The following is a 14,029-nucleotide window of genomic DNA, read 5'->3' as shown; positions in this document are numbered from 1 at the left end:
TGCAAACGACTCGTCTCGAGCCCCTCTCAATCCCTCCCTTTGGTCTAGCTGAAGATTCTATCACAATCTGGTATTTTATAGATTGGAACCTATGTCTTTGAAAGTATTTTAAAACGATGGTAGAAGCGAGTCTTTTATTTTATTTTATATTAGCGCTATTTAAACTATTTAAATATAATTGTTTAGAAGCTGGGCTGAGAAAATCCATATGAAACGAGGGAAAGAAAAAGTAAAAAAAAAAATCGTTACTGTCGCTTAGTCATCGTCCAACTTTTACGATGCCGTAAAATACGGTAGCAAATAAAAACAGCAAACCGAACCGAATCTGAAGCCTGCTATTTGACTAAGAAGCAACGTGACTCCTCACAGCCTTATTGCTCTTCGCTACGTAGCAACTCTTCCCGACCCCAAACCAGAACGGAGACAGTAACTAGGCGCCTGCGCGCAGGGAAAGAGAGGCCTTGCTTCCCTCCGGCTAGAGCTTCCGCACGTCGCCTAGGCGACGCGGTGACGTAAGCCTGTGGGTGGAGGGACGCAACCGGGAGGTCATTCGGTGATCGAGTCCTTCCGAGTGTGGAGGGTATGGCGAAGACTGTGGCTTATTTCTATGATCCCGATGTGGGCAATTTTCATTACGGTGCGTGCGCAGCAGCGGTAATTGGGAAATCTTGGAATGCTTTCTGATCGAGTGAAGACTGTCTGATTTTTCCTCGGTTGAGGGAAGGAGCGGACTTTTCTTAACAGCCATGTGCAAGAGTTTTCCCTCTTTATCAGAAAAGCGTTGGGTTTGTTTCGGTCTTTGTTTTTTGCGGCAACGCTGAAATAAAGCCTTTAACTTTCCTGATTTGAAAGACTGAAGTTCTGTGCACTTGTAGGAATCATTTCACACTACTTCATGTTTTGAGAAAGGAGAATAATAGAATAGAATTAGAATTAGAATAGAATAAACATTTAAAAGGGACCTTGTAGGTCATCTAGTCCAACCCCTGCTCAAGCAGGAGACCATTCTAACGGTATGAGACTTTCTGAGTGCTCTTGATTACATTTGAACTGCTCCTTTATTACTACTACAGTCATATTCATCATGAACTTAAACAAGAATATTGTGCTCTTCAAAAGCTAACTTGCTTTAATTCTTACAGCAGTGCTTACTTTTACACACACACACACACACACACACACACACACACACACACACACACACACCATCAATGACCCAACCAACTTCTGTTTCAGAGTAACAGACCTTGTGGTTTGCAAAAGCCCAGATAGCAAAGAGCACCTGGATTTTTGCAGTCCAGATCTGATAGCCTAATATATAGTGGCACACTATTTGTAGTGGTGTATAATTATATCTGTATTTATGGAATGTGATAGAATTCAAGCATTGTTCTGTGAGAATGCCTGTATCTTCATCTATGAAATGTTAGAGGGTATGTGCAAAATCATAGATTCTTGATATTATTATTGTACAGAGTTGTATCAAGTACCCATGCTTTTTACTTTATGAAGTTTATTGCAGTTGTTCAGAACTCCAAGTCCATTCCAAGATATATACATGTAAATTACAGATGATCACTTTGTGAAAAGATATGGTTGCACACCGGACTTGTTTCGATTATTTAAACTAAGGAAATTTCCAAAACAAGATAAATATGTCTAGATCCCGTTAATGAATCAATAGTCTTTTAAAAGGCCTCCCACTTTTACTTTCCATATTATTCTTTATTCTTTGAGGACTTGTGGTAGTGATCAGGTAGATTCCTGTGCTTCTGCTGTGGAGATATTAATTACATGTGTTTCTTTTCTTTTGCCCCCCATATTAGGAGCAGGACATCCCATGAAACCACATCGGTTGGCATTGACCCACAGTCTGGTGCTACATTATGGACTCTATAAGAAGATGATTGTAAGTGCTGGACTTCATACGTTTGTTTTTAGATAATTATTACTAATTTTAAGGAATTTATATATGTTAGCCTGTATGCACCATATAATGTGCTTTTAAGTATAGTAAAACTTTTAATAACCCTATTACACAGAAGACAATATCTCAAAGCAGGAATCCATAGTTTGGAATGACATTGTTTACTAGATTCAAAATTACGATATACTTGACTTCTTTTGTTTCTGTCAGTTTCAGCTAAGGAAGATCTTACCCCCACCTTCCTTTCCCACGGGAAAAGATGGTTCAGTACCTTCTGGCAGAAATGCCAGAGTTCACAGCTGCAGGTAGTTATATTACCCAGTCATACAAACTGCCAGGATAGTTTCTGATCACCTGTTTACCCTACAGGAAAGGAAGAAAGTTCAACTTATTAAATTGCATTGACTGCTAACCGATCTCTTGGCATGGGTGGTTAAAATAAATATATCTCTGAATTAAAAGCAGTATTATGTGGCATATTATGGCATTAGTTTTGTGATTTTGAATCTAGCTTCTTAAACATATAAATTGTAATCCCACTGTAGATCTGCAGTGTCTAAAATGTGTTTAGAACTCCTGGAATTCTTGATTCATGTTCATAAGGTACCTTTTATGTAACAGGTTTGAATCCACTCTCATCCTTGGAAACTCACTGGCAGAGAAATGTGCAAACTAACAGTACAGTATATCAAAAGATGACATGTTCAGGGTGACATCATGACACAAACTCCACTCTTACTTGCAGGGCAGTGTTGAAGCAAGTACCACAATTGTGACTTTTGTATTGTCACTATGGAAAGCAGGAAGGGCTGACTATCCAGTAGTGGCAGGTGAAAGGCAAATAAGAAGAGAGGATAAAAAAAACAACAAGGCAAAGAATAAGGGGATAAATAAGTAGGCAGAGTAGACAATAGCAAGTGTAGAACATAAAAGAGCAGAGACGGAAGGGATAAATTAAGCTCACAAGAAGGCAAGGAGGGAAAGGATCACAAGAAGGCAGGGAAGAAAGAGATAATTATAGAACACTCCATGGCAGGATAAGAACGAACCTTGCATTTAAGCCTTACTCAACACTGAAAATTTAAAAATTTGACATATTTAAATGAACTGCTAGAATTTTATTTTTTAAACTTGATATTTTCCCCTAAATTTTTTAATGATCTGTTAGAATATCAAATTCTAAATTGGACATTTTTCCCTTTTAAAAATCTGTGGTAAAAACTTCTACATTTTCATTTTCTATTTTTTTCAATCCACTCATGGAAAAAGCAACCGATACTATTGTGATCTGCAAAACTTGTATACACTTATGCCCACAGAAACCCAGACTTTATATGTACAAATATAAACTAATTGAGTTTCTAGAAGAAAAAGTAAAGGGTCTAGAGGAAACTCTAACCATTCTGAAACTCAACCAAAGTAAGGAACTCCAAACTTCGTAAGAAGATTATACCCAAACTGAACATAATAATGACAACTTCTAAAATAATTGACCCTGTAAATAAACCTTTAGAAGAAGAAGACAGATGGAAACATGTAACTCATAGAAAAAAAACACCAACCTAATACAAAACCCCTTTCCAACCCAACCTACTCTGACGCAGCCCCACTGGAGCTGAGCAATCAATTTCATAGACCCTCCCTGGAAGAAAACATGCAGACACCTAGAAAAGAAGCATCATCAAATGTCCCTAAAACAGTAGCATCTGCAAGTGCTTCTGTGACAAGTAGAAAAATACCCGAAACCTCCCTAGGAAAAAAGGAAAGTGTTGGTGTTGGGAGATTCAGTTCTCAAGGGAACAGAACCAACCATCTGTAGACCAGACAGTCAATCTAGAAAGGTATGTTGTCTCCCTGGAACAAAAATCAGAGATGTGGCTGAGAACCAAACCAAAATAATAAAACAGATTACTACCTTTTTCTATTACTACACATAGGGATAAATGACACAAAAATGAACCTGGAAACAATATTGAGTGATTCAGCTAGTCAAGAAAGTTAGGGACTTAGGTGCACAAGTAGTTTTTTCATCCGAACTGCCAATGAAAGGTTAATGGCTAAGACGCTGAGCTTGTTGACCGAAAGGTCGGCAGTTCAGCGGTTCAAATCCCTAGTGCCGCATAACGGGGTGAGCTCCCATTACTTGTCCCAGCTTCTGCCAATCTAGCAGTTCAAAAGCACGTAAAAAAATGAAAGGTCACTGCAAGAACAAAGGATTCTAGAAGTAAATCACTGACTAAAGGGTTTGTGTCACCAAGAGAACTTTGGATTCCTGGACCATGGTCTGCATTACGTCCACGATGGGCTATTGACAAGGGATGGGCTGCACCTAACAAAAACCAGGAAGAATGTTTTCGGAAAACAACTGGCTCAACTTATCAGGAGGGCTTTAAACTAAAATTGAGTGGGGAGGGTGACCAATCTCTAGGATCTCCAGGACCTAATTCTAAGCAAAAACATCCAAAAAACAAATCAAATAATAAGGAAGAAGTGATGGGAAGGAAGACAAACTCAAACACCAGGAAGACATAAAAGTTAGACATAAAATATCTCAAATGCCAATATACAAAAACTCACAAGTTTGGGGAACAAACAGGGTGAACTTGAATTATTAGTACATGAGGGTAGATATGATATAGTTGCAATTACCAAAACTTGGTGGAATGAAACCCACTACTGGAACATGCTGACAGAAGGATACAAACTGTTAAAAAAACCCAGGCCCCATAAAAGAGGAGGTGGATTTTCATTATATGTAAAACATGATTATATTGCTACAGAAATGCACAAAACCAAAGACGAAGCTTCCTAGAATGCTTATGGGCTAATATAAAAGAAAAAAAAGAATGATATTGCTATAGGTGTATACTACAAGCCAACCAAGCAGAAAAAATAGATGTACTTTTTGCAACTAACTAACATATACAGGTAGGAAACACTGCAATAGTAATGGGGAACTTCAATTTACCCTGACATCAATTGGAAGACTAATTCTACACCAAGTGAGAAATTGAATAGGTTCCTAGCCAACCTAGCTGACAACTTGTTATCCAAAAGGTAGAGGAGGAAACTCGAGGGACAGCCATACTGGACTTAATTCTTACAAACAGATAAGTGATAGAGGAGTTGAAATTGCAGGAATCTTGGGTGAGAGTGACCATGTCATATTGGAATAACGCAAACATAGAACACTAGCTGGATACCCGTGCTTCGCTATGAAACTATGTGATCGGGCTTGATAAATCGACACAGCTTGAAAATTAATGAGTAGTTACGATCGCCCTATCCTCTCCCCTTCTCTCTCTCAGCCTTGCCCCACAGAAACGTCTCTTATCCTATCCCCTTCTCTCCCTCAGTCCTGCCCCAGAGAAGCCTCCCTATCCTATCCCCTTCTCGCCCTCAGCCTTGCTCCACAGATGTCTCCCCTATCCTTTTTTTTTGAAAAAAGTTTTTCATTTTTATTTCTTTTTTTTTAATTGAAGTTTTTAAAAGTTTTACAGACATTTCCCCTTCCCCCTCCCTCCTCCCCTTCCAACTCTCCCCTTCCCCTCCCTCCCCCCCCACTTCCCAGAGCAAAATGCAGGGTATAACATTTGACAATCATAAGCTAACATAAGCTAATTATCTATAGCATCCTATCCCTCTCTTGAACTTTTAACTCTCCTTTTACTAAACTAAATTTGAGTACTTTATAAAATCTCTCTAATCATTCATAAGCTATTTGAAATTTTTTAGTCCGATATTTGCCTTGAATATAATCAATCCATCTTTTCCATTCTAACATATATTTCTCATTTGAATGGTCCTTTAAATATGCTGAAATTTTCGCCATTTCTGTTAAATTTACGACTTTTAATGTCCATTCTTGAATAGTAGGTAAATCTTCCTTCTTCCAGTACTGCGCCACCAAGAATCTTGCTGCAGTTATTAAGTTCAAAATCAAATTAGTCTCTATAGCCGTACAATCTGTAATTATACCTAACAAAAACAACTGTGGAGTAAACTTTATCCTTTTTTAAAAAATATTTTGAATAATCCACCATATTTTTATCCAAAATGCTTTAACTTTTTTACAGGTCCACCAAACATGAAAATAGGTAGCATCAACACAATCACATCTCCAACATTTAGGTTGTAAGTTTGAATACATACAAGCTAACTTTTTAGGATCCAAATGCCATCTATAAAACATTTTATAAAAAATTCTCTCAAGTTTTGAGCTTGTGTAAATTTTACATTTTTTACCCAAATCCTTTCCCATGTTTCCATCATTATTAGTTCCTCAAAATTTTGTGCCCATTTTATCATACAATCTTTAATTAACTCTGTCTCCAAGTCTATTTCTATCAAAATATTATACAACCTTTTTATATGCATTCTACTCTGATCCCTAATTTGTTTTATCAAATTTTCTTCACTTTGTATAATACCAATTTTCTGATCTTTTTTCCATCTATTCTGCAGCTGTACATACTGAAACCAGGTTTGAATTGCCCTTTCCTCTCTTAGTACATTCAGAGGCTTTAACTGTAGTACATTTCTTTCTGTAAACAGAAGTTCTTTATAAGTAATTACATCCTGTCTTTGTTCTATACTTATATTTTCTATCGCATGTCTGGATACTACCCACATGGGTATCTTGCCATTCAATTTATATTGGTATTTTTTCCAAACACGCAGGAGGGCATTCCTTAATATATGACTTTTAAAAGTCCTATCCACCTTCTTCTCATAAACTAAGTAGGCATGCCAACCATACAGCAAATCATACCCTTCAATGTTCAGTATTCTTTCATCTGTTAAATTAATCCAATCACTAATTGCTGACAAAACAGCTGCTTCATAGTACAATTTTAGATTGGGCAGTTTCAAACCTCCTCTTTCACGTATATCCTGCATTATTTTTAATTTAACTCTCGGTCTCTTCCCTACCCAAACAAAGTTGTTAATGCCTCTCTGCCATTCCTCCAAATTTGCATCCTTTTTAAGTATTGGTATCATTTGAAAAAGAAATAGAAACTTGGGCAAAACATTCATTTTAACTACTGCTATTCTTCCCAACAAAGACAGTTGTAATTTTTTCCATTTGTCCATCTCTGTCTGTATTTTATGCCATAACAATTCATAATTATACTTGTATAATTTCCCATTTGACGTTGCAATAACAATTCCTAAGTACTTAACCTTTTTCACTATCTCGCATCCTGTTACTCTTTCCATTTCTTCTTTTTGATTTGTATTCATATTCTTAGCTATCATCTTTGTTTTCCCTATATTTATTTTGAACCCTGACACTTGACCATATTGCCTAATTATCTCCATCAAACCTGTAACTGAGTTTACTGGTTGGGTTAAAGTTACAACCAAATCATCTGCAAATGCTCGTAATCTATAATCATGTTGCCTGATCTTAATACCCTGTATTTTATCTGAGTCCCATATTTTGTTCAGCAATATTTCCAAAGTTAGAATAAACAGTAGTGGAGACAAGGGACATCCCTGTCTTGTTCCTTTCTCAATTTGAAACATTTCTGTGAGACTACCATTAACTATTATTTGTGCTGTCTGTTTCTGATATATTGCCTTGATAGGCTCTCCCAACTGCATCTTTTGTGCTACTTTCACTAAAAACTGCCAATTCAATCGATCAAACGCGTTCTCTGCATCCAGAAACATAAGCACTGCAGGGACTTGGTTGTTCTTCCCCAAATACTCCAGTATATTAACAATTTGTCTTACATTACTTTTCATTTGTCTCCCTTGTATAAATCCAGTTTGATCTTTATGAATCACTTGTTGCATAACTGACATTAGTCTATTTGCCAAAATTTTTGCAAAGATTTTATAATCTGTATTAAGCAATGATATGGGTCTGTAATTTTTGGGTTGACTATGATCTTGATCTTCTTTTGGAATCAGGGAAATAAAAGCTGTTCTCCAGGATGGTGGCACTTCTCCTCCCCGTTGTATTTTAGCAAATAACTCCTTAAGAGGCTCTACCATTTCTAATTGAAAATTTTTATAATACACTGCTGTCAAACCATCTGTGCCAGGAGCCTTTCCACTTTTTAACTGTTTAATTGCCAAAAGAATTTCCTCAGTAGTTATTAATACATTCAATCTTTCCCTTTGTTCATCAATAATTGCAAGAATATTTTCCTTCTGCAAATATCTCTCTATATCATTACCTTGTATATTATCACCAGCATATAACCTCGTATAAAAATCTAAAAATGCTTTTTTAATCATATTCTGTTGATATACCTCTTTACCTTTATACTCTATTTTTTCTATTGTCCGAGATTTTTGTTTTTTCCTTAACATATATGCTAACCACCTGCCTGGTTTATTTGCATTACAAAAAGTATTATGTTTAGCATATTGCAAGTTCGTTGCAACTTGATCTGACATCAACATATTAAACTGTCCTCGCAATATTGTAATGGCTTCTTTTATATTCTTGTCATCTGGTTTATCCACTAACGCCTGTTCCTTCTTTTTTATTTCCTCTTCCAATTCCCTCCGTTTTTTCCCCTGTCTACGTCTGTAAGAATTATTCAGATTTATTAAAACTCCTCTCATATATGCTTTACTTGCATCCCATACCATTTCCACAGGTGTACCCTTATGCATATTTAAAACAAAAAATTCTTTCATTAACTTTTTACATTCTATCACATTTGCCTCATATCGAAATAGATTTTCATTCAGTCTCCAAGATCTCCTAGACCCCTCCCCGAACTCTTAATTTCATCCACACCGAATTATGGTCTGTTAAAGTTCTTGGACATATCTTCGTCTTCTTTACCCTAGAAAGAAAATCATTTGTAATTAGTATAAAATCAATTCTAGAAAAAGATTGGTGCCTATCAGAAAAAAAAGTAAAATCCTGTTTTTTAAAATTTCGTTCACGCCATATATCTCACGCCATATCATCCATCATGTCAAAAAAAGATTTAGGCAATTTAGCCCGTGTTTGAACATTTGGCAAAAGGGTCTTTTTGTCTTTTTTAGTGTCCAATACTCCATTCCAATCACCCATCATTATACATGATTTATAATCCATTTGTATTAATTTTTTATGCAAAAGTTTATAAAATTTCTCTTGTTGTTGATTGGGTGCATATACTCCCACTAAAAGTATTTTCTTCCTTTCTATTAGTAATTCGATCATTATATATCTTCCTTGTGGATCTGCTTCAATTAATTTAGCCATTAAATCTGTTCTTAGATATATAACTATACCATTTTTCTTCTCAGGAGCTGATGCAACAAAGTGTTTGCCCAGTCTAACATTTATTAGGTATTTCTGATCACTTGTTCTAATATGTGCTTCTTGCATGCAGATTACATCATTTTTAAACTGTTTCAAATAATGAAATATTTTCTTTCTCTTTTGTGGTGAATTTAGGCCATTAACATTCCAGGTCAAAAAATTATTTGCCATCCTTGGCCCCTGAGCACCGACTGGAAGTCCTCCTGGAATTTCCTCTTCGGTCTAGCTCCTCCCACAGCTTCCATATTTGTAGTTGCAATTTCTTGAGTTATTATCTGGCTTTGTTGCTTTAATTCTTGTTCTTTGCGTTTGGTTGCTGGTCGAGTTTGTCTTTGATCCTTGGGGGTCTTCCGTTTTTTCAAATAAATCCAAAAATTGAACATCTTCTGAGAGTTGCAATAATTCTTGTTGTGTAGTCAAAACACCTCCTTGAGCTTGTGCCTGCATAATTTCCTTTTCCCCCTTTCTAACCTCTCCTGGTTCTTTCCTTCTTCTGGCATCTGGAGATGGTGGGTTTCCAGCCTTTAATATGGTAGTGTAAAAATCTCTTGCCTTCTAAACTGAGTTGAGGCGATGTCTCTCACCCAAATAATTCACCACTAATCCGGCTGGAGCTTCCCATCTGTACTGTAACTGACGCCTTCTAAGTTCATCAATTAAAAATGCATAGTCCTTTCGAGATCTCAACATTTTGGGGGGAATTTCCTTCATTACTGAAACCTCCTGTCCTGCCACTTGAAGTTTCTTCTTATAAGAGACTTGTAAAACTCCATTTCTTGTTCTCCTTGTGACAAAGTAGATCACAATATCTCTTGGTAATTGTCTCTGTCTTGCAATCCATGAATTAACACGATAAATTTTGTCTATTTGTCAGTCACACTGTGCTTTAGACTCTCCAGTAAACCGAGCAAGGGCTTCTGCAAAGATCTCTCTGAGATTTTCCTGGTTATTTTCTTTCAAGCCTCTGACCCTCACTGCCCATTCCATCGCTCTGTATTGTGTCATAATAAGTTCTGCTTCCGCCTTTTCCATCTTGTTTTGAGCCTCTCCCAATCATCTAACTTCTATATATATATCTAACGTCTCCATTAGTTGCTTCTTTTGTTTTTCTCTCATATTTTTAACTATAATTCAGTCTTGCTCCACAGCAGCCTCCCCATCCTATCCCCTTCTCTCCCACAGAAGCCTTCCCTATCCTATCCCCTTCTCTCCCTCAGTCCTGCCCCAGAGAAGCCTCTCCATCCTATCCCCTTCTCGCCCTCAGCCTTGCTCCACAGATGTCTCCCCTATCCTTTTTTTTGAAAAAAGTTTTTCATTTTTATTTCTTATACACATAATATAAATGTACATTCTCTTATATATAATTGGTCATACATATACATATTTTTCTTTTAAAAAGTATAAAAATAAGGTATTTTAATTACATTTGGGGTTGTTCTTCTACCCTTTCTTTTCCCTCGTTTCACAACAAACCTCCTTCTTTCCCTACCCTCCCTGCTCTTCTCTCCTGCTTTCTCCCTCCTCCTCTCCTTCCTCTTCCTACATCCCCTTCCTTTTGCCCACTCCTCTCCACTTTCCCCCTTTTCTCACCTTCTCTCCTACTCCTGTCCCCTGCCTTTTCTTCCTCTCCTTTCCCCTTTCTTCCATTCCTCTCTCTCCCTCTCCTCTTCTTATCTTCTACTCCTCTCTCCTTTCTTTCTCCTTTGTTATGGAATATTCCTTGTTTGGTATCCCAGCAATTCCAGTATTCTAATAATATATACTTTCTTTTCGCTTTCTTTTCAATTTTATTCAATCTATCGCTGTTATCTTCATAATTGTACATTTATCCTTATAGTCTTCTTTCTTTCCCCCCTCCCATCCCCCTTTTCCATATACTCTGGTGTCATCTGGGTTTCTATTTCTTTTTTCTCCTCTCCCTCATTTAACTTTCTATTATCTAAATCATTTATCTATCATCTTTTGTTCATATTTCTTTTCTAACCATACAGAAAATCTTCCCCATGTCTTGAAATACATTGATTCCTCTTTATCTTTTACTCTTAAAGTTAATCTATTCATTTCCACACAGTCTAAAATCTTTTTTATTACTTCACCTTTTGACGGGATTTTTTCTGTCTTCCAATTTTGCACAAATACAATTCTTGCTGCTGTTATTATATGTATAATTAAATGCACATCTTCTTTACTATATCTTTCTGGGAGAATACCCAATAAAAAACCCTCTGGTTTTAATTCTATAGATTTGTGTAACATTTCTTCCAACCATGTCTGTACTCTAGACCAATAATTTTTTGCTTCTACACATGACCACCACATATAATATGATCCCGGCAAATGCGAACATTTCCAACACTTGGCTGATTTACCCTTAAACATTTTTGCTATTCTTTCTGGTGGTATATGCCATCTGTAAACATTTTATATAGATTTTCTTTATATGCAGTTGCCATTGTCAGTTTATAATTCCTTTCCTATAGTTGTTGCTATTTCTCTAATTCTATTGCATAACCAAAGTTTTTCGCCCATGTTATCATTGTCTCTTTTACTTCTTCATCTTCCAATCTAATTTGCAACAAATAATTGTACAGTCTTTTAATCATTTTTTCATCCTTCTCAGTCATTATCTGATCCAGCTCTGATTCCCCAGATTAAAACCATATTGTTTCAAATCTTTATCCAGGGGTGAAATGCTCCCAGTTCGGACCTGATTGCCCGATCTGGTAGCGATGGAGGCGGGTGGTTCTGAGAACCGGTAGCAAAAATCCCTGCCCCCCCCCCATGCCCAGCTGAGCCGCACAATCAGCAGAGGCTTTTTTTTTTACTTTTAAAAGCATTTTTATCTCAACCTCTTTGGCCGAAAAAATGCTTTTAAAAGTAAACAAAAAAGCCTCTGATGATCACACGGCTCAGCTGGGATCATCAAAGATTTTTAAAAGAAAAAAAGGGTTTTTTTTCTTTTAAATGTCTCTGATGATCCAAGCTGAGTTGCCTGATCAGCAGAGACTTTTTTTCTTTTATTAAAAGTAGTTTTTATTGAATATAAATATTAAAAAAGACATACGTAACATATACACAACAAACATTTATACAACATATACACAAAAAGAGTGTAATTTCTTCTTAAGCATTTTTTCAGAGTGACATTCTACAATTCTACTTATGATATATTCCTTCACCTCTCCTTAATCTAATAACATTTTTTATTATATATATATATTTAAATCGGTAATATTTCCCCTATATTTTTTGTATATTTCTGATTTTTAACCAATTATACCAATTATTCCATATTTTATAATAGTCTGATTCTTCTCTTTCTTGTAATTCTTTGGTTAACCTATCCATTTCAGCGCATTCTAAAATTTTCCCTATTCTGTTTCACTTGGTATTTTTTCTTGCTTCCAATTTTTTGCGTAAGTTATTGTTGCAGCAGTTAATATGTGAATTGTGAGATATTTGATATCCTTAGGGTATGATTTGTTAAAGATTCCTAATAGAAATGTTTCTGGTTCTTTTTCAATCTGTGTTTTTGTTATTTGTTCCAACCATTTTTTGATGTTAGACCAAAATTTCTTTGCTGCCAGGCACGTCCACCATAAATGATAGAAAGTCCCTTATGCCTTTTTGCACTTCCAACAAATCGGACTATATTTAGGCTGTATTTTTGCCAATCTGGTTAGAGACATATGCCACCGATAAAACATTTTCAGTTGGTTTTCCTTGTACGCTGTTGCTTTCGTTAAATTTAGGTTTACCTGCCAGAACTTTTCCCATTTTTCCAAAGGTATTGTGTGTTTGATGTTTTGAGCCCACTTAATCATCATTTCTTTGACTGTCTCTTCTTCCAATTTATAGCGTAGAAGAAATTTATAAATTCTACTAATTAATTTATTTTCTGAATCTAATATAATTTTATCTATTTCTTGTTTTTGATTATAAATTTCATATGTTTTTATATGTTCTCTGTATTTGGATTGTATTTGAGTATAAGTCCACCAGTCTATTTCTCTGTGTAAATCTGTCTCCAATTGTTGTTTTGTCTTTAATTTGCCTTGATAGTCAATTATATCTTTATATCTAATTATTTTTGTCTTATCTGTTAAATTTGGGTGCCTAATTGATTCTGCCGGTGCTAGCCAATTTGGTATCTTCATATAATGTTGTTTTTTAATTTTAAGCCAAATTTGTAATAATGAGTTTCTTATTGTGTGTCTTTTAAAATATGAATGTGTTTTGTATTTCTCATCCCACATAAAGGAGTGCCAGCCAGTTTGGAGTTCGTGTCCCTCAATTGTTAAAATTCTAGAATCCTTTAATTCTATCCAATCTTTGACCTACGATAGTACTGCTGCTTGGTAATATACCTCCCAGTCAGGGAGTGCAGCTCCTCCTCTATCTTTTGTATCCTGAAGCAGCTTAAATTTTATTTGTGGCCTTTTCCCTTGCCATATAAATTTAGATGTTATTTTATTCAGCCTTTCAAAAAACGGTTTATCTATTTTAATTGGGGTGACCTGAAACAAATATAAAAATTTAGGTAATATAGTCATTTTGATGGCCGAAATTCTTCTAGGAATGAAATGTGTAAATTTTCCCATTTTTCTAAGTCTTTCTTTCTTTGTTCTAGTAATTTATCATAATTGTTTTCTTTAATTGCTGATGTTCTTGTAGATAACCAGATTCCTAGATATTTTATTTTTTTTGTTGTTTGGATTTGTATATTATCTGTCAATTCTTTTGTTTGGATTTCCGTAAGGTTTTTTACAATTAGCTTCGATTTACTATTATTGATTTTTAGTCCGGCCACTTCTCCAAATTCTTCT

General features: G+C 35.8%; 1 protein-coding gene across 6 annotated transcripts in view; it reads left to right on the top strand.

The window, feature by feature from the left end:
• The first annotated feature begins 365 nt into the window (after positions 1–365).
• Positions 366–14,029, top strand: part of HDAC3 (histone deacetylase 3) — a 187,172-nt gene continuing 173,508 nt past the window's right edge. For 2 of the 6 annotated variants that reach the window (XM_060686757.2, XM_060686756.2), the window contains exons 1-2: positions 366–637; positions 1,827–1,909. In XM_060686757.2, the coding sequence (XP_060542740.1) occupies positions 583–637; positions 1,827–1,909 (138 nt within the window). In that variant the 5' untranslated portion in view covers positions 366–582. Of the gene's footprint in view, positions 1,014–1,826; positions 1,910–14,029 lie in introns of all 6 variants that reach the window. The other 4 variants (XM_087891207.1, XM_087891206.1, XM_087891208.1 and 1 more) reach the window with 3 other exon arrangements.

Source organism: Pantherophis guttatus, chromosome 3, assembly GCF_059756535.1.
Source record: "Pantherophis guttatus breed Tessera chromosome 3, ASM5975653v1, whole genome shotgun sequence".
Taxonomy (NCBI): domain Eukaryota; kingdom Metazoa; phylum Chordata; class Lepidosauria; order Squamata; family Colubridae; genus Pantherophis; species Pantherophis guttatus.
This window is presented reverse-complemented; position numbering and strand designations above follow the sequence as displayed.